This window comes from Hippocampus comes, unplaced genomic scaffold (genome assembly GCF_001891065.2).
Source record: "Hippocampus comes isolate QL1 unplaced genomic scaffold, H_comes_QL1_v1.1 scaffold17, whole genome shotgun sequence".
Classification (NCBI taxonomy): domain Eukaryota; kingdom Metazoa; phylum Chordata; class Actinopteri; order Syngnathiformes; family Syngnathidae; genus Hippocampus; species Hippocampus comes.
The window spans coordinates 2,176,518-2,200,924 of record NW_017805002.1 but is presented as its reverse complement, the minus strand read 5'-3'; the positions used below and the strand labels follow the sequence as shown (position 1 = coordinate 2,200,924).

At 42.1% G+C, this 24,407-nt stretch overlaps 1 protein-coding gene across 1 annotated transcript in view; it reads left to right on the top strand.

Annotated features, from left to right (window-relative positions):
• Window positions 1–13,471: 13,471 nt before the first annotated feature.
• The window catches only part of slc2a1b (solute carrier family 2 member 1b), a 24,771-nt gene continuing 13,835 nt past the window's right edge, over window positions 13,472–24,407 (top strand). The window contains exons 1-2 of the mRNA XM_019857242.1: window positions 13,472–13,915; window positions 23,218–23,313. Of these exons, the coding sequence (XP_019712801.1) occupies window positions 13,901–13,915; window positions 23,218–23,313 (111 nt within the window). The 5' untranslated portion in view covers window positions 13,472–13,900. The remainder of the gene's footprint in view (window positions 13,916–23,217; window positions 23,314–24,407) is intronic.

Sequence of the window (24,407 nt, the reverse complement as noted above, 5' to 3'; positions counted from 1 at the left end):
CCTCACTGTCCTGGGGAAGGAGGACTTTCGCAGGGGCCCTAATGTCCGACGGAGGGCCCTGTGAAGAAAAGAAGGGAGCGTGTCAGCAATTTAGCCAGCAGAGTTACGGCCACATTTTGGCCTCCCGCCTGCTGCCCGCTCAGCTGAGTCGGGCGACGGGAGGTGCTTGCAGTGAATTGAGACCTTGTTGGGTTTGGTGGGGACAAGGAGAATGGGCATTAAAGCCCTCTTTTGTGTGATTCTACCGGCTCTTGCGCCAACCAGCTGGTTCTGGTTTGGTTTTTGGTTTGCAGTCAAGAGCCAAAAAGCTGGAAGCCATTAATCTCCCCATAATATGTCGTTTGGGAAATTCAAAATATTCACATTGATTGGCTGAATCCACATTATGTAATAGTCAATCCATGTTTTGATGAAATCTGTGAGCAGTTAGCATGACCAATGATCGGGTTGGATTCGTTCACTTCTGACCATGAAAATCGCCTGGATTTGTGTGTGTGTGTGTGTGTGTGTGTGTGTGTGTGTGTGTGTGTGTGTGTGTGTGTGTGTGTGTGTGTGTGTGCGTGTGTGTGTGTGTGTGTGGTTTTTTAACCACTCCCCTCCTACAGTTTTTCATTTAATCGGGCAGTGCAAAGGCCCTCTTGGATTACTGTCTATTCTCCTCCTTCTGCAGAATGATTTGCCTTTTGGTGGGGTCTCAACAAGCCTTAAAATCCAACCATTTTTTGCAAGAGCACATATCCTCGTGAAAATTTATGTATTTTAGGGCTCGTGAACATCCATTCATCCATCCATTTTCTAATGCGCTTATCCTCATGAGGGTCGCCGGTGTGCCCGGAGCCTATCCCAGCTGTCTTTGGGCAGTAGGCGGGGTACACCGCGAACCGGTTTCCAGCCAATCGCAGGGCACACATAGACTAACAACAACTCGCGCTCAAACTCACAACCAGGGACAATTTTGAGTGTTTCATTAACCTGCCATGCATGTTTTTAGAATGTGAAAGAAAACCGGAGGACCCTGAGAAAACCCACGCAGGCACGGGGAGAACATGCAAACTCCACACAGGAAGGCCGGAGCCGGAATCGTACCCTGCACCTCTGCACTGTGAGGTCGATGTGCTAACCAGTCGACCGCAGTGCCACCAGCTCATGAATACGGCCCCCTAAAACTAGTTCATTAGTGCCTCCGAGAAACTACTAACTTTACCATAAACACATATTATGCAGAATGGGTTTAGCGTGTGTGAAAATCTCCCGTTATTAACACGTATTTCAAGTAGGCCTGCTGATAACACCCTCTGAAATGTGGCTTTCTTTTTTCTTTGAAGTTGTATTGCTATTTTTCTATTCTAGCATTTGGCCTTCTTCCCTTTCAGAAGAAGCTCTTGCAAAACGTTTTTATTTATTTATTTATTTATTTTACACATTTTTTTGATAGCTTGTGGGAGATGAACAATTGTACAGTGCACTGTACATGTGTATAGAGGCAACAGCCCAGGCATCTGATTTGTAAGATAAAGATTATTTGAGACTCCAATGATGAATGACATATTTTCGATCTCCCTGTAGACATTGGTACAAAATGGCCTGCTGACCACCCCCACTGCTGTAAAGAACTGATATGTGGACAAAACCCAAACGACACGATTGAGAAAGGGCAGTGGCGCGCAGATTTCGACTTTTAAACACACATGACCTTTTGTTAGACGATGTGCTTTATCTTGCCATTTCACAAGCGGGTCGGAGAAGAAGCAGAAGAAGAATGGGCTTGAGAAAGCGTCTGTGTGCCTGCTGAATGTGCCAGCTTTCTAAAAAGGACCTCGTTGAGACACTCTCCGGTGGCTGTTGCCTTGGCGATAGAGAGTCACCCAACACCAAGTCAACCACATCTCCTGAGGTCATGAAACCTGTTTCAAGGCATAACACAAATGTTTAAACGGGCTCAAACGGCACATACGGGTACATTATTTCTTTTAAAATGTTCTTGTGTTACGACCCAATTCTGATTCGAATGGATCCAATTCTGTGCCTTTTTTTCCAGTTTACACTACCATAAAGTAAATCACAATTGTATAACCCCGGAGCAAAAACAAATTGGAATTGTCACTTGACACGTGCGGTGTTGATCTATCCATCCATCCATCCATTTTCCGATCCGCTTATCCTCACAAGGGTCGCAGGGGTTGCTGGAGCCTATCCCAGCCATCTTCGGGCAGAAGGCGGGGGACACCCCGAACCGGTTAGCAGCCAATCACAGGGTCACATAGACAAACCAACCATCCACGCTCACACTTGGGACAATTTAGGGTGTTCAATCAGCCTGCCATGCATGTTTTTGGAATGTGGGAGGAAACAGGAGTACCCGGAGAAAACCCGCACAGGCCCAGGGAGAACATGCAAACTCCACACAGGGAGGCCGGAGCTGGAATTGAACCCGGTACCGCTGCACTGTGAGGTCAACTTGCTAACCACTGTTCCACCGGGCCGCCCCGGTGTGGATCTAGTCGTGGAGTATTGGTGCAAGAAAAGAAAACATTATCATCACGTACTTTATTGTACGACTGTTTGAGGGGAACAAGGCATGCCCTTACGAAACAAAATAGCTTCTTTTCAACATCATGTTCTTTGACTGCAAACTAAAGCATATTAGAGTTTACAAATTACGAGTTCCTGGCTTTTCAGTGGAACGTCTTTATTCCTTTGGATCTGTTGCAAGCTGTCAGGCAGTATGCGACGATATAAGCAGCGATTCAAAAATTTAGCAACGTTTGAGCACAACCAATGTTCTTTGTGTGGCTTAAATGAGAGCTTAGCAAATATGGAGTAAACAAAACTGCAACAATGCACATGCTCCCAACGGTCTCGTCCAGCCTTGCCCTTGAACAGACATCCATCAAGACGTTTATGCAGTTGACACCATTTCACACAGCTAATGATACTGAATACTACTTTAAAACTAAATAAAGAATGATTATTTTTGAGAATGGCATGAACAGAGGCAGCTCAAAATTTTTCATGACTACGGGATATGTTCTATGCGACCCTGTACATAGCCGGATCATTTTCGTGCCCTTGTGTAGCTTGCTGATTTGGTGATCATTTAAATCAGGTGTGTTGGAGGAGGGAAACATCTAAAACATGCAGGCAAGTGGCCCTCGAGGACTGGACTTGCCCAGCCCTGAGCCAAAGGATTTGTATGTTGAGTTAACTGAGGTCATCACAACAACCAACCATCGCTTTCCTAACGCAAACAGGGAGGCGTCCATTTGAGGGAGGCGTTTTTCATTTTAAATGAGTGCGGCAGACGGCGACTAGTTGAGCCACTACAACTTGTCGGGGGGTATTATGATCATTATTTGAGGGAGGTATTTATATTTTTGAGGTCGATAACCCAAAGCAACTACTTGGGGCTCTGCGTTGAGTATTGAGATAAAGAGCAATGATGCCAATAATCCAAATGAATTCGAATGAAACAGCTCCATTTTCATGCGCACTCAAGCGCTCATAAACGCGTTCTCCAGGGAATCAGAATTCCACCTTGTTATGCAACACATTCACAGCTAATCCTTCAGAGAACAGCAACATATAAACATGCCTTTGGTAACTAACAACAGCTTTTCTGCACAAAAGAATGCTGCCAGAAGCAGAACAACCTGGTTATCACATTGTTTCGTTGTCAATTTATTGACTGGAAAAACAACATAAAACTCAACTAACCTGTGTCAGATTTGAAGTGGCTGGGAAAAGGCTTGCTGGAAGAGGGCCAAAGCCATAAGCAGCTGAGAGGGATTCAGATTTGGGCAGCTTTAGAGGGTCACAACAGAGGTGCGATTGTGTAGTCGTACTGAGAGGGGGGAAGGATTCATAGGGAGAGAGCTTTCTCCTGTTCTTTGTTATTTCAATGGACACCTGAATGTGTCCAAACATCGTCAGTTCAGGGGTCAGTGGGTGAGGGGTTATCAGAAACCCCCCTGTGAAACAGATTGTCACAAATAATTGGGAACGCCCCGACTTTCGTAGTTCAGTATTGCCTCGGTGTTTACGTGCAGACCAGCTAAGCAACTGGTTTAAGAAAGTTTTAAGCTTCGTTGCGTCATGGAGAGCTTTACAAGGAAATCCAACTGTCCTTAAGAAATAAGTTACTGTGCAACAAAACGCAAACATGTCCACCATATTTTGGAAACGCACGCTATTTGTTGGAGGTAGCGCGTCTGCCTCACAGTCTGGCATTTGGGGTTCTGCTATGTGGAGTTTGCGTATTCTCCTTGTGCTTAGGTGGGGTGTTTCCTGGTACCGCAGCTTCTTTCCACATCCTGAAACTTTCATGCTAGTGAGGGGATGGGCCTGCGATTGGTTTCTGTCTGCTGCCGTGCAACCCCAGTACCACACTGTGATGCAGTATGTGAAGATGCTTTCCAGAGTGGCTCTGTAGAAGGACACCAGCAATTTCTCCTCCAAGTTGTTCCTTCTGAGCACCCACAGGAAATGGAGTCACTGCTGTGTCTTCTTGACCACCCCTGCAGTGTCAGCAGACTAGGAAAGGTTGTCAGTGATGTGGACTCCCAGATATTTGAATGACTGGATCCTTTCCACGCAGTCACTGTTTATGATTAGTGGGGCCGGGTCCAATTTGTGTTTGCGGAAATCCATGACTAACTCCTTGGTTTTTGTGGTGTTGAGTGTGAAGTTGGTCACTTTACACTACACTATCAGTTTCCCGAACAACAATTAAAACATCGGGTAACCCACGTCTTGAAAAAACCTGGGTTTTCCTGGTGGGGCTATGTCACTCAAACAAAAAGCTTCATAACCAAGTCAGATACGTCTCTGGTCATGTTGCCCCTGGGTTCTTCACTCAACACCCTGATCTCATCAAACAATTGACCTTGCTATAGTAGAGAGCGAAATTCTGTCCAGTTGAGGTACGATAAAAGCCTAAAAACATACAGCACATTCCAGTGCAATGTGCAGGTTTATCATTTTACCGGCAACAGATATAGACACTCAAGTGAAGTGTATGCACGTCTATAGTCGAAGCTATCAGTGTCTGCTGATAGGAACAGCCCAACAGCAATTAGCCAAACAGATGGCTTCAATTTTAGACAGCTGGTTGGTGCTCCACTTTCAGGTGGAGATGGAAGAACTGTAAATGATAACAAGGATGTTAGGGCCAGGGGGTGTCAACTGAATGACCCAGCAGAGGCAACATGGAGACCAGTTTAGCTGTTTACATGCTAAAGAATCAAACATTCTACTGATAGACTCAGTTAGTAAAAATACACATTAAAAGCCATAAACTCCACAAAGCTACTGACTAACCCTGACAATCGATCTGTGTAACAATTGGGATATATTCCTTGCAACTTTCCATACTGTTGTTGCAGCATAATGGTCGTTGGTCCCGCAACCCTCAGCACAATGAGTCAAATTTCAGATGCAAACCAATGTGAACTTCCAGTATGCTAGTTTGCTCATAGAAGGTCATTAGATTAGTGACAAAGAAACAACTCTTTTGTTCTTTATAACACACCTGCGATGTGAAATAGTGGAACGGCCTGACCTCGCCGTAATCCAGTATTGGAGGTAATATCAGAACTGTAAAAAGAAGGCGTGTTGCCCTGTATAACGTATTCAGCAATTCTGTGACTGGAAATATTTCATAAAGTAGTTACACCAGGGGTGTCAAACTCATTTTTGTCGTGGGCCACATTTTAGTTGCCGTTTCCCTTGGAGGGCCGTTCTGACTGAAACTATATAAAAAAGTCAATAATAACGGTTTATTCAACTATTGTTTAAGTTACTGAGGGGGTTGGTCACAAGAAAAAGCTTACAGGATGTCTATAATTTATTAAATATAAGAATTTTAAACCTTGGTAGAATTTTAGCAAGCATCATGTAAGTGTTTGATGTTTCCGTTACTTTCGCGGGCCACATAAAATGATGTGCCGGGCCAGACCTGGCCCCCGGGCCTTGAGTTTGACACATTGAGTTACAGCAGTAACCTGCTTTGCTGTGTTCTGTATCAAAGGAGGAGGCAAATAAATGCCAGATTTGGATCCGTGAAATGTGTGGGATTTCAATGTGGGGGAAAAAAAAGCTTGATACTAATGGACATTTATAGTCACTTACTCTACCTGCTAATGGTGCTTGCATGGAAAGCAAGGGCACTCCAGAATCGCATTTGGTCAGTGCAGTGGTTATATTCCTTCTAGCAGAAACAGTCAGGCAAAGCCTGCTTTAAAGGTTAAAAAAAAAAAAAAAACAGTCACGATGACTGTGCTCCTCTTTTGGCTGCTTACCCCTGTCGCAGAGGACATTTCCTCATATGTTCCGTATCCATGGTTTTGTAAAAAAAAAAAAAAAAAAAAAAATCGCACCCAGTTACCCTGTCCACTCCCATTCAGAGCATGACCATCAGTCAGTGCTTTAACAGTCAGTGGGGGGCATGGCTTGGCACGAGCTTCTGCCAGCCGATTACATTCCAAATGTTTGGGAAGATGAATGACAGGACACCCTGCGACCTTGTCCGACCAGACATGCAAGCGGTGAGCCAAGGGAACAGTCGGGACAAAGAGTCAGAGTCCATAACTCTTTGCTGGAGACGTCGGACAAGGTCTACGGCACTTCCTCACAAAGTGCCTGTGTTTCACAACAATTTCTTTTTAGGAATTCCTCACTTCTGAGCATGGTGAAAATCTGTGCCATACCATGTCCTACAAATAATATTGATTATTCAGTTAATATCAAGTATGATCTGATTAGATCTTGGAAGACCTTGGCTGGATCTATCACTGCAGTTTGCCCAATTCATTTCTGATGCGTTTATGCTGCACTGGCAGTTCTGATATATTTTACAAAGTACATTTTTGCATCTATTTCTATTCAGGCTGCCATGAAGCATATGCCAAATGTGCGTCTTGACCAAAAAACAAAACAAAAAAAAATCTGATTGGAAATGATGCATTGTAAATCCAGCCCTTGTGGCCCTTGTAACCGACAGGCAGTTTTCAATTTTTGTGATGCACTGTAATAACCCGACGATGAAAGGATACCTTTGATCGTTTGTGTTTGGCGGGACCACGACCCTAGCTGTGCAGAAAGAGGAAACAAAGTTGTTTTTCTTAGATAAACCCAAGCCCAGAATCTTGGGAGTGTGCAGGTTGCATACGCCGTGTTTAGTTTTTTTGCTGAAAATCTCCAGCTAAGAAGCAAAGTGCATTCAACAGGTGGCTGACGTAGCGGTGCTTCCTGTTGTCGCATTTCCTCTCATAGATCAAAGTCATCATCTCTGAGGAATAAAAAGTAGCAAAAGTGAATGATGCGGTCAAGCGGGGTCAAGTTTACAGACAGACCTAAACAACATGGTTTCTTGCCACAACCAGCTGTCCTCTACAGCAGTGATTCTCGGGACCCAAAAGTTGGTCGGAGAGCCATTTTGAGTCCATCGCAGATATGTAGTAAACATTTGCAGGGCTTCCTCTGGTTATATTGGTACAGACATACAACAAGTCATTGTTATGTGTTAATCTTAAGAATACAACTTTTACTTGGCGTTGTCGTGTTCATCATTTTTTTAATAAGGTGCTCTGAAAGGTACTTTAAACATGAAGCCCAAGCATGCAAAGTTAAAAGTATGACACATTTTTGTAGTGCTATACAAGTTATGATTTGAACATTCATACAACTGCCATCCAACGAAAGTCATTCATAAACTTCCATTCATCCATTTTCTGAACCGCTTTATCCTCACAAGGGTCGCGGGGCGTGCTGGAGTCTATCCCAGCCGTCTTCGGGGAGTAGGCGGGGGACACCCTGAACCGGTTGCCAGCCAATCACAGGGCACACAGAGACAACCATCCGCGCTCACACTTAGGGACAATTTAGAGCATAGGTCTCAAACTCAGGTCCTGGAGGGCCGCTGTCCTGCATGTTTTCGAAGTCTCCCTGTTGCAAAACACCTGATTCAAATGAACAGGTTCAATGTCAGGCTTCCGCAGAGCTTGCTCATGATCTGATCATTTGAATCAGGTGTGTTGCAACAGGGAGACTTGGAAAACATGCAGGCCCTCCAGGACCTGAGTTTGACACCTCTGATTTATTGTTCAATCAGCCTGCCATGCATGTTTTGGGAAATGTGGGAGGAAACCGGAGTACCCGGAAAAAAATCCCACGCAGGCCCGTGGAGAACATGCAAACTACAAACAGGGAGGAATCGAACCCACAACCTCTGCACTTTGAGGTCGACGCGCTAACCACCGGGCCGCCCCATCCATAAACTTTTTTGTTTAATCCGAAACGGTGAAATTTATATTTTTATTCCAGGAAATTCTATGAGTTCATATAGGTGTTGTTTTTTTAGAGGTCCTGAGTTTACAAGGTGCCTCAGATACTGTGTTGTTCTGAACAGGGCGCAAGTAAACAAGTTTGCAGTGTAGCGTGAGAATACATTGTCATATGGCACAAAAAAGTATGCTCAGTTACAACATTTTTATTAGATTGTTTTGTATACATGGCCTAAGAATGTTTGTTTCATACAAAGCTTAATTATTGCACTTACTGCTGCATTAGCATAGGTTCGATAGTGAGGTGGCATTCCGATTTAGGACAAATTCTGGTTACGTCACCTCCGTAGATACAGAACTAGATCATCAACCAAGCACCAGTAACACATGCTAATGGCTATATTCTGGTGTGTGGAGGAGGATTACAAAAAGACACGAGGTGGGGTGGATGCTTCTGTTGACATCATCGTGACTCAAACCCCTTTTTTGACATCGCAATTTCATGACGTAGGCACCACCCTGTAAGAAAAGTTTCATACAAGCCCAAATACGATATATTTGAAAAGGTCAGTGTTAATCATGAGGCTGATCCACAAGCCATTGAACCAGGAAAGGACACCATATTAAATATCCCCAAAAAGGGAGTGAGAGGGTGTTTGGGGGACTCTGAGCTCCCCCAGCATTGTGAAGTGAGCCCTCAGTAGAGTATTATCAACACAAAGGCTGGTGATGGACACTGACTGGCGAGAATCACATAGCCGGGGAGATTACGTGAAAAGCTGCACGGTGCTCAGCTCCTATTGTGAGTGGGCGAATCTCAGCGGTCTGTTGACTCAGCTGAACAGAGGCCAGACTATTACTTGCATGTCTATTTCTGCTTTACTTTTTCTTTATTGAAAATTACTGAGACAAAGTGAAGGGTCTTATTGCTCATTTCAAAAATGAGCAATGCTATTCATCCATCCATTCATTTTCTAATCCACTTTATCCTCACAAGGGTCACGGGCATGCTGCAGCCTATCCCAGCTGTCTTCGAGCAGTAGGTCTGCAATACCATTTATTTAATGACCAAGAATGGATTGTGAATAGCATGTAGGACATTGCACTGAACATATGCTTGTGTTCATTCCACACCTCGGGTGTTAATTTTAACACAGGGAAAGTGTCTATGCATCCACACTTACTGGTGTTAAAGTAATATACACAAAAATGTTCAGCACACAATCGGGTGTTACAGCAACAAAATGTAGTGTTTACAGTGCAGTAATAATGACATTTCTGAGTGTTTAAATTAACACTAATGAGTGACACTATACAGTGTGGGGGGGAAGGGGGAATAAACCATGCTTCACTACCTGAAATAAAACACAGGATTTCAATTCAAAACTATTTTCTTTTGTTAAATCCATTTCAGATAGCTCATACAATGCAGCAGTTGCACACAATGTATGTTCTTTCATAATTTTCATGGGAAAACTGCACATCATGTCGTAAGTACAATCAGGTCAGACACACCAAAATCTGTGAACAAATCCCCCTCAACGCTAAGTAGATTCAGGTAATGATCAAAACTCAGAGTAATAAAACTGGTGTTCAAAAGAAATGTTTTATTGTCATGATGATGTTAACAATTTTCATGAAAGTAGGCAATTCATTTTTAGTACTCACACATACAAACATTCCATTCGGGAATTCAGTTCCATAGTTTTTAACTCAGGCAGTAGTGGCCATAATAGACATTACATATTTGACAAGACCATGACACCTCGTTTGGAAAGTGGAGCATCTCTTTGTACGCTAACATTGCCTTCATTTGGAAACTTTCATAACTGGCTGGTTTGTTAAATGCTCCATCATGGACATGCATTCATCACCTGATAGCTGTTCAGACTGAGTGGTCCTCCAGAGTCTTTGAGCCACCTTCAAAGTTACATGGCAAGAAAACAGAGAGAAGATTATGGACACAAAACAATTAACATTACATACTGAAGTCCATTAGTCCTTTAAGACTATATGGCAATAATGAGAAACCCTAGAAGTGTATGCAAACCAATACTGTACTCACAAAACTAGTTGGTGAGGCCTTGTCTTCCAAACTGGATGAAGGACACTTATCAAACAGCTGACAAATGATGCACACTCGACTAAATCGAGCTAGCTGGGTGACTCGCCAGAGCAGTCACAACTCATCAGCAGTTTTGTGTCGGGTAGAGGTTCTCCTACAAGGTCACATATACACAGTATTGACTCTGAAACATAATTCACGCAGAGTGAAAAGAAAAGTCACGTAAATAAGTTTGAATAAACGTGCAGCTTGTCACTCTAGGAGCCTACACCTTTTTGAACCAAAACATGTTAAACACACTGGTAATGAACACAATTGGCCACGTACCCCATGTGACCACGTGACGTTGAAGAAAATGCAATGATTGGCCAAGTGGTCTATCGTTTCAAGTACTGTAAAGATGTAAACTTGATACGGAATCTTAATTAGTAACAATATGAAACAGAAAACTCAAGTGGAGACCAGGTTATGACACTTATAACACTTTTTTCATCAAATACCATCATGTTGGAGGTTTGCATACCTGAGGAAAGTTTGATTCCATCTTGCAAGCGAGGAGGAGGGTGACACTCAAGAAAATTCTCTTGACTCTAACCAGTGAACTTCAAATTACGTGATTACGTGAGAGCGTGGTTTCAATTTCAAATAAACACCAATCAGAGTCGAATCCAGCAAGTGACACCCCATGTTAACAATGTATTTGTGTTACATCTTCGACTACACAGGCTATTTTATTACCGAGTGGTGTGAATGCAACACCGGCATTCTGTTTTTATCATTGTCCCTGAACTTTTAACACAAGCCGATTTGCAGTGTGGCTCATGACTGGCGTGAAAATGGCCTGAGAACATTGACAACAAATGCATTTGTTTAACATCTAAAAAAGTGTATTTGAAAAGGGTGAGTTGTTTTTCTTCATCTTACTTTTATTTAATTGTATTATATATTGGTCACCTCTTTTCTCTTGTAGCACATATAAAAATACTAACGTGTCACTTAAAACATGGGCAACAATGGCAATTTTGAGCCTGCAATGAAAGAAATGTTTTGAAACTGGAAGAGCTTGGAAGTCAACCAGTGTTACAACGGAACTGATTGTGTTCCAGTTTGGCAGTTCCAATATGAGAGAATATGTTCATGCTGAGGCCTTTTCTCAAATGGGATAAAAGCGGGCCTCTTTTGAGTGGCATCCTGAGGGTCTGATTTGGTCAAGTCAGGTCATTGTTCCCGAAAAATGTCTGTTATTGTTTCCATCAAAAAAAAAAAGGACAAATCCAGGTGCTCTTCCTCCTCTGCCATTTTGATTATTTTCTTTCCTTTTCAAGTATTTGTGTTTATGTCTTGGAAATGCAACCATTTTCTGCGTGGTTTGTAACAATTGAACATTGTTTATTGAGTCTATTTTTCTTGTCCATTTGGAGTGTGTACTGGCTTAAAACAAGGGATTTTGTTTTCTCTAGCCTCACAAATGACGCAGGATAGAACAGCAACAGTTTCTCAATGTGTAACAGATATAGTGGCACCTGTGCATATGAGTGTTTGGCAAACGAGCTGTCGCTCGGTCAATATATTGGTCTTGACTTCTGACCAAAAATTTGGGTTCCTAGCAATAAATGGTGGCCACAAAAATCACATCAAGAAGGAGATATTGAATAATTATATATAAAAAAAAGAGGCCTAGTCTTTGCTGTAAATGATTTATTGACATTGACGTTTAAACATAAAACCGACGCGCATGTTGTGTATTTGACCAAATGATATGACTTACCAGAGTCAGCTAGCTTAATGCTACCACCCGTTAAAAAAACACCAAAGACGGAAAACTGCATGAATTTGTAGTAGATGTAACCTGTGAAGCAACAGATAACTGAACACACTGAGCACAGCAACACATGCACTCAGACACTATAACAGTACTCTGTGGCATCGATTCTTTATCCTCTGCAAAAATGCTCATATTTCAGCTTAATCAATCACTAAGTTGTGATACTACTCATGTATACCGCATGTCTGTATTGTAGTGTCCCTTGATGGCAGAGGCACACAGCAGCAAGACCAGAATGTTAATAATGGTCATTGAAGCATGAAATCATGATGCATACATTATTCACATTCAATTAAATTATGGTTTTAATATGTTTTTATAAAGTACAATACTGTAGATCTTTCTTACTGGAAAAAAAATGTGTCACCAACATTATCGTTGGTGTTTTTTGTGGGTCTGGAACAGATTAAAGGCATTTCCATTCGATTCAGTGGAGAAAGATGATTTGTGATACAAGTGTATTTACTATAAATAGTACACTTTGCAGTTTTAATAATATTTTCTGGTAAAATATGCCTAAATACGTCAACCAAAACTTAAACCCACCAAGGATTAACACCACATGTGGGCTTGCTTCTCCTTTTCTATGGCTGCCACAGAAAGGCACCAGTGACAACAAAGAGGAGATGGGATTTTGCGTGGAGGAACTTCAGTGTTCATCTGAATGAATGGATTCCCACAAACACTCCCAACATCTTTTAAAAAGTCTTCAGAGATCAGTAGACCTCCAACTCCATATTTTCACTTCCAGTATTTGTCATGGCCAGGTGTCCAAATACTTTGGTTTCCCCTGACATTGTTTTCTCAACATTTCAAAGGCAGGAGATGACGAATTTTAGAGGATTCACGCCCAAAACTCTGCCTCTCCCAATTACTTTTTTTTTTCTTTTTGGTTTGGTTTATTTTTTTACATACAAACCAGCTAGGCCACTTCCGTCTATCCAAAACAAAAGGTAGTGCTCAGTTTTGGCCTCTTGAATTTGTTGTTTCAAGCCTTTGGTAACAAACATGGCAGATCAGAGGTGAAACGGGGGCTGAGTGGAGGGCATCTCAATGAGGCGATGGAAGATCATTCGATCACATGTGGACGCCATCAAAAAGCCATTGTTGGCAGGCTGTGCCACAGGTGTGTGGAGCCCACTGGTTGGAAAAGGATGGGAAATAGTATTTATTAGGGCTGCACGATATTGGAAAAAAAAAAACATGCGATATGGGTGTTGAATATTCAAGAACGGGCCTGACTGCTATTGGCTGAAAGGGAGGATGGGCCTCGCAGTTTCCAGTTAAAAGGGGAGGAACCCTTCCCACGCATTGCGTCAGCTCCACGACGTATATGAACCCAAGCCGGTCCCGGAGTCAAACTAATCTCGCTGTCTCCAGCCTCGAAACAAGAAAAAGAAACAGGAAATCTACCAAAATACAGATCGTGAGCAGATTTTTTCTTCTAACCAGGAAGCTACGGGACAAATACGAGGCGAAAGGGAGCTGGAACGACATCGCATACGTTTTAATTGTTAAGTCTTGAAAAAAAAAAGGGACGAGGGACGGGACTTTTGGTATAAACAACGTTAAGGTTAGAAAATAGACTTTTCTCCTACTTGATGTGAAAACAGTGCAACAACTTTAAAGTTGTGAGACGACGAGGAAGTTTTGCCATTTTTCCTTCCAACACTTAAACCGAGAAGAAGACGTCGAAATAACACAAGTCGGCGTTGCCTTACCGACACTGCCATGGATTCTGGAAAGGTAACTTTTTCCAAACCAGTTCTTTTTTTCTGATTGTTGCTGCAAACGTCTGGTTTTCGAGTGAGGTCAGTGAGTGCACTAAATTAATTACCCATGATGCAGCTTGCTGGGGTACCGGATGCTTCTACAATTGAGATGCTGCGGAAATGTGGTATCGTTCTCGCACAGCACTTTCGAACATCTATTTAAAAATTGTATTGCAATCCCCTTCACCATACAAAATGTTGTCTAACTATGCAAATTCATGTCCTTCAAATGAATACTTCAATCTGTGTAATGTTGTTTACGATGTGCAGTAGAAATGCTCGTCATAGATTTGTTCAGCCTACTGTTTTTGGAACCATTCATTGATATTGTAAAAAGGGCCATACATACATATTGAGATCAAATAAGGGGTGGTGTGTGTGTGTTTTTGTGTGTGTGTGTGTGTGGGTGTGGGTGGGGGTCGGGGAGAACCAAAAACATCTTTGTTAAAGGTGGGGAAAGTGTTGCCACGACAAAACTGAGTTTGACACCCCTGTCTCAGATGTAAGCGCAGGAAGGACATAACCTGTATAAGCGTGAATGCTTGCTCAAGCGAAGAGTCTGCGTGCAGACTGAATGGGTTTGAGTTGTCGCCTTGACGTAAGCACAAAGCTTTGCCCACTGCTAATGAATGGCATTGCTCGATCATAGCAATGACTAAGCTTCCAACTGAATACAGTTTTAGCAATGAAAGCAATTGAACAGAAAAAGTGATGCCAAGACATTGCTAAAACATAATTGCACTTAAGCGTCCAATGAATTAAATCAGTTCAATTTCCATCCATAAGGGCCACATTATATATAATCAATTATATTAACTGTGTGTTGTTTATTGTTTTTTCTTGGCATCTATATGCAAATTTGGAAAACATTTTAACTTTTGGTCATTTTAATCACTGTGACTCTGAGCGCTTTGGCTCAGTTTTTGGTTTTTTTGGGGGCGATATTTACATACAATACATGTGATTGTGACATGCTATAAGATGCATATGATTGCAGAACGTAGGTTAGACCTGCTACTGAAGATTAAAAGCTAACTGTACACATTACCAGGGGCAGTGTTATTGGTGCTTCAATATAAATTTGTCCTGAAGGCTTGGCAAGCAGCTGTATTTGCAGATTAAGTGCGGGTACGTCAACAAGTGTTTTGCTGAAACACAATATCCTAGAGTGAAGTACTGTCATCGAGTGAGGCATGTCCTTATTAAAATGGTCCACATTAACTAGAATGAAAAATAATTTGGAATTTTGTCATTTAAGATTTGTGTGTTGATTGATAAACAAATTAACCTGACAAAATAAGTTACCTCTTGGGTTACCGATGGTGTCACAATTCAATCACCAGGGCGACTCTTGAATGTGAATTGTCATCTGCCTATGTATGTGCCCTGCCAGTACAGACCGTTTCCCAGGCAACTGATAAAGGCTACAGCTCACCTGGGCCCCTGAACTGGATAAGCGGTATAGAAAATGGATGAATGAAGGCTTTCCACATCTATACCACTATTTTATGGGTTTCTTTCTTCACCCGTCCACTACCCATCGTTCAAATGAAATCCCAATATGCACAGTCATTGTTTGTTCAGCTCACCAAACACCAATCAGCTTTGAAAAAAACCTCAATGCTAAAAAGTTGTTTGTCAACCGAACACTTTATTTGAATCATTCCAAATAGTCTAAAGCAGGGGTGTCACTTTGGAGTTACGTCTTCCTTCGGAGGGCCGTTACGACCGAAGAAATGTTTAACCATTGCATCGTATTATTACTTGTGTGTACACACACACACACACACACACACAAAAAGACGGATTACGAGTTTTGACATCAGTCAGGTGTGAGGCCTTATTTATTTGTTTGTTGTTTCTTCAATTATTGTTCAAATGAGTATAAACCGGTTAACAAAATTATTTCGGTACATATTTAAGCAAGTATCATGGAAGCTGACACATGATTTGCTTTCGCGGGCCATATAAAATGATGTGGCGAGCCAGATTTGGCCCCCGAGCCTTGACTTTGACACCTGTGGTCTAAAGGGAAGGTGTGAGGCCTTATTTATACAGTACCAAAGTTTTATTTGTACCGTTGTTGTGAAACTAAACAGGACTTTATCTGGTGTCTGATAATGCAGTCTCTGACTACTTGCCGCAGCTTGTCAGCACCATCCTCACATTGTCAGACAGGAAATGCAATGAGACACCTAAAAACTATTTTGTTTTGTGATTTAGTGACACAGCCCCCAAATCAAGTAAAATGTATTTGTCGATGTTAATCAAAAAAAAAAAGAGTCTCAAATGGCTTTACAAACCAATTGTTGACAATGAACGACGCGCCCTGATCTAAACCCCCAAGAAGTCAAGGAAAAACTAGGAAAACAAAAACAAAACATGGGGGTGAAGGAAGGGGTCACAGATGGGGGAAACATTTAACACTCATTAGAGTCCATTTAATTAAATGAGATTGAAGCCTTGCAGGTAGACATCAAAACGCAACCCGGTCAGTCGATGCAGAATGCTCCATAGCAAGCGGCCCATTTCAGATCTTGTCCCCGACAGTCTGTGTGGAATTCGTATAGCAGAATCAGATACAGTCATTATCAGCTAGCCCCCTCTCCAAGCAGGGGAAGAGGGGGCAGGAGGGAGAAGAAGCATTCGTAAATCACCCCTGTGTGTACTTTACATAAGTTCAAGATCATAAAAATAAGTCTTAAGTGGACATTTAAATATTTTGACTGAGGTAGCGGCTCTAAATTTCATGGCTCGGGCATTCCAGAGCACTCGATCCCCAAGAAAGACATGTTTTCTAAATGTATCCTTAGCTGTTGTTGCTTTGGCCTTCGGCACTTTTCCCCTGTGACCGTCTTGTACTTCCACCCCACTTGTCCCCATCAGCTGGATGTTTGCTATGGCTATGATGGGAATATCCAGCCCCAATTTCCACGCATCAGTCCAGGGGGAGGCCATGCTCTACATCAATCCAATCAGGGCCAGCCATTGCATTTTCAAACCGCACAAGTTGCACACATACTTCTCTGCAGCTCTCGTTCCTGCCACAGGGAAACGCCAATGCAATTTTACAGCAAATTGACCTCAGAGCTTCAATTATGCATTTGTACATTGATTTCAGACCAGCTTTGGCAAGTGTTGTAACAGCTCAACTTTAGCGGCTCTTGTTTCTCTGAGATGTGTTCTGTCGATGCCATTCGGCGTGTAACACACTTAATACCTACATGGTAGCCATCACTAATGAGCTGCACGTTGCCACCTTTCCAGCTTAACTCTGAACAATGTTTTGTTTGTGTTCCCCGTTTCGCAAAGAACAAAATGCTAATTGGGGTTAAACGAACCCTTGACTCGGCTTATTTGGACGGGAAGCCGTGGGGGTGGTAACGGGTTCAGGGGCTCACGTTTTCTCGAACCTCCACACAGGGCTGCAAAACCGCCGCCTCCTGTTTGATGTGCTGCCTTCCATTTCCCTTGTAATGAGACCGAGCGAGATCATTCTGCTGGAGAATGAACAAGCCCTACCACTATATTCCTCAAGTGAACTTGTCCACAGAGTCAATAAATCATGAGACTACACGAAGGACCCCCTGATTTGTCACACACTAGATTTATTTTAAGATGAGCTCTGTCACCAAGGTCGTAGTGTTTGCTTTAGCGACGCCTAGAAAAGAGCACAGCTCATTTTATTGGCCCTACATGTGACCGTCTGGTATGTTGGCAAATTCAATCGCATTTCCAACATGCGTCGACAAACTTAAGTTAGATCAATGCTTTACAAGTTTATCATCGTCCCGAGACTCTATTCGCAGGTCAAATAAGATCATTGTTCCAGAATATTGGAAAAAAGTTCAAGAATAACAAGGCTTACCAGGAAACGTTTGGCACACTTGTGCACCCAAATTACATTATACGGTATTTTTGTTCCTCTCTTCTCAAGAAGAGGAAGTAGGAGAACAACAATCTACACTTCAACGTTCAAGTGGAGGAGATTTGCTGGCAAGTGATAATGTCGAACTGCACCGGTTTATGTTCTCCTTTGCTTGTAACAATAAGAAGTAAGGTCACTGAAAGGCATTGATGTTTGACCCTGAAATCAACATGATTCACAGTGTTGAGGGGAAATTTGGCCGCCGACTTAGGCCTTAATTAAACTGGATTTAGAAAAAAAAATTGTTTAGACACCTGCTTGGAACCCCCCCCCCACCCCCAAAGTTGGGTAATTAAAACAAATTAACCGTAAACAATTTGATCTGGACTCTTCACTTGTTTTAAGACTTAAACCTGACTGGTAAATTAATTGTGTGGGGTTATGTAGGACATAAAAAGTCGACACATCCTTTTCAAATGGCAAGATTTTGTGATGTAATAAATAAAATTAGTTGAACATTAAACGGTTATAAAAAATTTCCACCATTAATATGACCTACTGGCTTATGCAACTCAATTGAGGAAAAAAGGGTTTTTTTTTTTTAGACCGGCAAAGTACAAATAAACTACCATACTGTGGTTGCACAAGTGTGCACACCCTCTTGTAACAATGTGACTGCTCGCAATTAACCAGCACATGCCTGCCACCATTTAAAGTGCCTCTGATTTTTTTTTTCTCAAATAAAGTTCAGACGTTCTAGAAGACCTCTCATTTTTTGACTTTCTACCAGAGGCCTGAAGATTTTGTTGTTACACTGATTGCTATTTTGACCTGTTCATAATTCATTGACTTTTTCTTCATATGGTCTCCCCAACTGTCCAAAGCATGATGCTGCCACTTCTGTGTTTCACTTGTTGTTATGGTGTTCTGAGTATGATGATCATTGTTGTTTGCGCCAACATTACCTTTTGGAAAAAAGGTAATGTTCCATTTTTAAATGAGTTTGATTGTGATTAGCTAATCATGACCAACCCTAGTTATGAGGTTGTGTGTACTTGTGCAACCACATTGCCATTGTTTTTCCTTTCTGTTGTCCAAAATATTTTTCTTTTTTTTTTTCTCCCAATGTCGTCATAGGTTAGAAGTCAAATTAATGGTGGAAAAATATATGAAATGATTTATCTTTGTGCTCTTAAAGACAATTTTGCCTTCAATGAACCAAGTGTCTGCATTTTTAGAAACAAAGTCAAGAACAAAAAGCTGAGCATGTGAACAGGGTAGGTGTACGGCGTACGTTTTACATCCACTGTACGTGTTTGGAAGGAAAGTTTTGGCAACCAAAGGACTTGGGAGTTTTGTAAGCGAAACTAGAAAAAAATGTGTGTTTATTTAAACAAATTAACCACAAACGCTTTCATCTTGAGTCATCCTCAAGACTTTGTGAATGGGAGAGGTGTGGTCTGAAGGGGAAGTACATGTTTTGAAGTGATATTCTGGCAGCTAAAGGAAATGCTATTTATATGGTGATGGAAAATGTATTGACATATGTTGTTTCGCTGCCCACTTTTAATCATACAGGCAAGAAAACCAACATAAAGTAGAGAAGTTTTCATCAGACAATGAGGTACAAAGTTGGAAGTTGGGGACACTCAGTTTATTCAAACGAAATAACCATAAACACTTTCGTAAACTGAGGTAAAGACGAAACTGATGGGAAAGGTGCTGTCTGTCCGAAGTATGATTTTTGAAGAATGGTTCCGGTGAAAAAAGATGGAGATACTTGCTATAACCATGGCCTGGCAAAACATCCTTTCATTGGTTGTTTCCTTTTTACACTTTGCTGACCTCTGTGAATTATTTTTAATCAACTACGAGTAAAGTGATGACCACGTGTCGATCATGTGTTTTGGTGTAGTTCAAGTTGGGTGTAAATCACCAAGCTGATGAAGGCTTTGCCACACGCCAAAGCAAACAAGAGTATTTGAAACTGCAGATCAGGGGGATGAGTGTTGATCTTGGTGAAGTTGCAACGGATCACGTATAGGATTCCTCGCAGATGTGAAAGCTGAGATGGCGGAAGTGACGGCCTGTGGAGGGACGTGATAGAGTCCTCGTAGGCACAGCCTGAGGGGCTACCAGCTGAGTTGAAGTGCAATCAAAGCGGATTTCATCAGAGTTACTTTTGTTCTGGCCTCATATTGTTTTTGAAATAATACATTAGACGCATTTCTCGAGACTTCAAAGCAGCCTTGTAGTGCAGCAGATCAATAAACTCACTGTCAGCATTGGGTCATGAAATTGAGTTACCGATGAGATTGTTTTTCCAGTCAGCTTTCCCCCCAAAAAACAAGATAGAAATAGAAAATACAAAATAGAACTTTGTCTTCGCTATTTTAGAAAATCTCTTTGCCCGTTAAGTTAAAAAAAAAAAACTGGCAAGCGAACACTCTGGATCCTTTTGACTTCCTTTTAGCTCTTGAATTCATGAAAAGACCAGTGCGCCCCCCCCCCCCGCCACCTCCCCCCATTTTTAATTGAAAACAAATGAGAAAGTGGTTTGGCATCACGGTAGGCAACTGGTTTGCAAGTCCGCCTCACTGTCCAGAGGTGCCGGGTTGTATTCCGGCTCCAGCTTTCCTGTGTGGAGTTTGCATGTTCTCCCCGTGCCTGCGTGGCTTTTCTCCGGGTACTCCGGTTTACTCCCACGTTTTTTTTTTTAGGTATCTGAATTACTCAAGGACTCATTTCACCCCGAGTTGACAGTATGCTCCCATACATGCGACTTACATGATCCACGAGGGTTTTTTGGTTTCCTCTGCTGCATTTACAGTGAATGTGGACTGATCATGTTGCCAGCACGTTAACGTGCATTTTTGTTTGTTTGTTTGTTTGTTTGGTTGTTTATTTCACCAACCAATACGGGGAGGTTGTGCAGCTAAAACCGCGGTCCTCGATCCGTGCGGATCAAAGCTGATTCATTGCACCACTACTCGTAGTTGTCCATAGATGGAGGTAAAGATTAAGATAAAACATTTTCTATTGACTGTCAGCTGCAACGAGACACAGTATATGAAAACTCACTGCTTTGTGGCAATAATCAAATACTACTAATAATATTTTTCTTTTGGGGGTAATTTCTTCACACTAAAGTTTATTTAACTTGTGCGATTTGTGGGTTGAATGTTTCCAACCGGGCCCAATTAATTAATCACCTTTTTGGGGCCTCCGACGTGTCTGAAATCTCACTCGTTTAACGTTTATATACTCTGGTTGGAGTCTGTGTATTATAAGGGTCATAAACCAGCAGCAAAACTCACTCCGTTGCACCCTGTGGAAAGTTAGGAAAAAAAAATAACCCACCTGAAACCTGACTCTCTAAAGACCTGACTCTGTAGTGTTAACCAGCTGAAGATGAAGAGTCTTGCCTCTGTGGGGAGCTGAACTTTAACAGCCTGTCAACAGACTTAATTTGCATTTTGCAGTGATGACTCATCCCTCCAAAAATCACATGGTTAACGTTTCACAAGCAGGGACCTCACATTTGCATGCTAGATTTAAGTCATATTGTGGCATTTACACAAAATAATCAAGTGTGTGTACAATACATGAGCTTCCCCTTGCGATTATTTATAAGATGCTGGATTCCTGAAGCGATTACAGACTTTAGTTAATCTTTTTTTTTTCTTTTCTTTGACATTGTGTATGTTCAGCCAACCAATGGTCAGCCAAGATACCAACAAAACATCTCTCTGTCTTGTGACCTATGCGATATAGAAATTGTAGTGAAGTGTTAAAAGCAAATAAAATAGCTTGAATTTTAATGTTAGCTATATTGTCCCACCTCATTAAAAATAAGTGCAACTACTCGCAGCACGTTTTGGCAGAAGAAGGCACACAATGGCTTCCTTTGAGGCGACGAGGATAATAAAATTGCACGTAGGGCGTGACTTCATCGTTTCCGCAACACTTAAATGTCATGATGATCCTGCTGCCCTGTGTACAGACAGAGGTGTAGGAATCTTCCACTTGCTGTGTGCCATTTAAAGGGGACACAGCAAAATCGAACATGTCAGGCCAAATTAAACACCTTTGGAGTCTTGGTATGTAGGCAAAAGGTAAAGCTGGTCGATTTTTCTCCAGCCCTCACTGTGTGTCATTCATCGCTTGCTGTATTCAAGTGTTGAAGCAAGTATTTGCACATATTTCTAGTCTTTCCCCAGAGCGAGCCAGCTGTCAAGTAGCCAGCGATGGCTTCTCCCACGGAGATTTTTTTTGTTTACTTATATATGTAGATGAGTCGATTATTGGCACTTTATCATTGGTTCTTTAAGACAAAAAAGCCTTCATACCCCAAAGTGTACTGAGCAATGCTGTGGCGCGCTTTATCGCACACAACACATCCTTGTTTGCAGGTTTAGAGTGGCTTCAATTTTTTTATCGCACGTCACAGTGCATGCTTTAAATGCTTGATTTTTTTTTTCCCTCCTTCCTCTCCATGGCCTTCACAAAAAGTGTCACGCAGACTGCCACTGCCCCAAAATTGCTTCCTCAAAGTATGTTTTCTTTTTAGTTCGTTTCCTTAACCCAGAATGAATGTTATCATTGGCGAAGTCTGAAGGGAAAAAAATGGTAGGCAGTTGAAAAATCTTGATGTAACCTTTTTTTCCTAAAAATCTATAGAACATCATAAAATTCCTTCGGCCCAATATGTGACTGTGCCCCAAGCTTTTGCTTGCCAGTCTGACATAAAGGAAATTAACATGCATTTCTCTGGTTTATTAAATTTGCGTTATAGGGGCAATATAGTCCAAGCTGCTCAGCTCCATGGGGTCCTGATGTTTGGAGAGAAGCCAATATTTAGGGTACAGGCATCTGGAGGTTCCCCTTGGAGCAATTTATTGTTAAAATCAATTGCACATAGACTTGCGCTTCTCTGTTTGAGACAAGACATACCTGCTCGAATAGTTTCTTTAGGCGTTGCACAATGTGTTTGTGATATAAGATGTCTGGAATGTTTTCTCAGACGGCAATGTTCATTATGCTGGTTATAATCAGCCAGTGAGTAGCGAATAAGTCAAAGTCCAAAACATATCCAAATGTGGACAACCAATCAAAATTCTGCTCCCAGACCACCCACTGTTCCACATAAATGTGTTACATGCAGAAATAATGTTCAACTCTACCTGCTCGATCAATTAACGGCAGAAAATACTCAAGAAATTATCAAGACTATACCCACTTGTTGTTATGTTTGCGGATGTTTTTGCTGTATGCGATACATGCAGAATCGATCCATTCCACACAGTAACAATGAGTACAAAATCTATTCACTGTCTACGATATTGAGTCCTAATTCGAACCGACTGAGGCACTGACAGACATCGCTTCCTGTTTTTCTCCCCATGCAGCAAATCACCTTCCCATTGATGCTGTGTGTTGGGACCGCCGTGATTGGATCCCTGCAGTTCGGATACAACACGGGCGTCATCAATGCACCTCAAAAGGTAAGAATATTATCAAGTTGTTGTTGATCCACATGTGCTCTCACTCTCACCCCAAGTTAGCTGTGATGGGCTTTGGCTCACCCATGACCCTAGTCAGGATAATTACAGAAAACGGATTGATGGATGTTAAAGTAGGAGAAATCCACAATATTTTGGGTCTGCAATCTTGTCCCATGCCTGTGATGTGCTGAGCTTAGGTCCACCGAGTGGAAAAGGGGGTGGGCTTAGTAAAGGGCTAATAATAGCTGCATTAGGGGCTTATCAGCTCCAAGGACATCTTTATTAACAGACTCGGGGTGATTCCTTTGTAAAACAGTGCCCTAAAATGGGCTGAATGACAGCAAGTTAGAAGAGGATTATTGCAGGAAATGAAAAGGCACCTGTTCGCAGGGCGATGCTGATAGTAAGAAAACATTCTTATGAACACCCCTCCCCTCGGGTAAATTTTAAGTTTATTAACATGGAGGTTAATAAAGGAGCCAATTTCCGGGAGGATGTACAGTGAGACTTAATTTTGTGTGGGATTGTTACACCCCTGTTGGTCTGAGGTACCCTGCGGCCTCCCAGCACACAGGGTCTCAGGTGTGTCACCAGACAGGCCCCACCTCTTTATGGCTCTCTATTTACCTTTTCTTTCCACTGGATCCTCAGCTGTTTGATATGTTGCCACTCACCAGTGAGTGAATGATATGCAGACACGGGCAATAATTGAACCTGCCCTTAGTGCAGCTATCCATTTATACCTGACACTGCTTCATAAGGTAATTGGCGAGAATGCATAAAAGCCAACTGGCAAACAACAGTATCAGTTCAGAAAAAATCTTTAATTAACCATGTTAGGACATATGGGGTTTCTGCCTGATAGCGAGCCACGTGATATATTTGCAACCAGTCCAGGGTGTACCTCGGTTTGCCCAAAGTCAGCTGAAAGAGACTCCAGCTCACCTGTGACTCCAATATGAGAAAGCCGCTCCAAAGTGTAGAGTTTGATTTTGCATTCATACAGTCAAATCATATTTATCTTTCAGTGTAGTGCAAAAAAAAAAAAAAAATCTCCCTGGCTTGGGTGTCTTCACATGCGGAACAGCATAGCA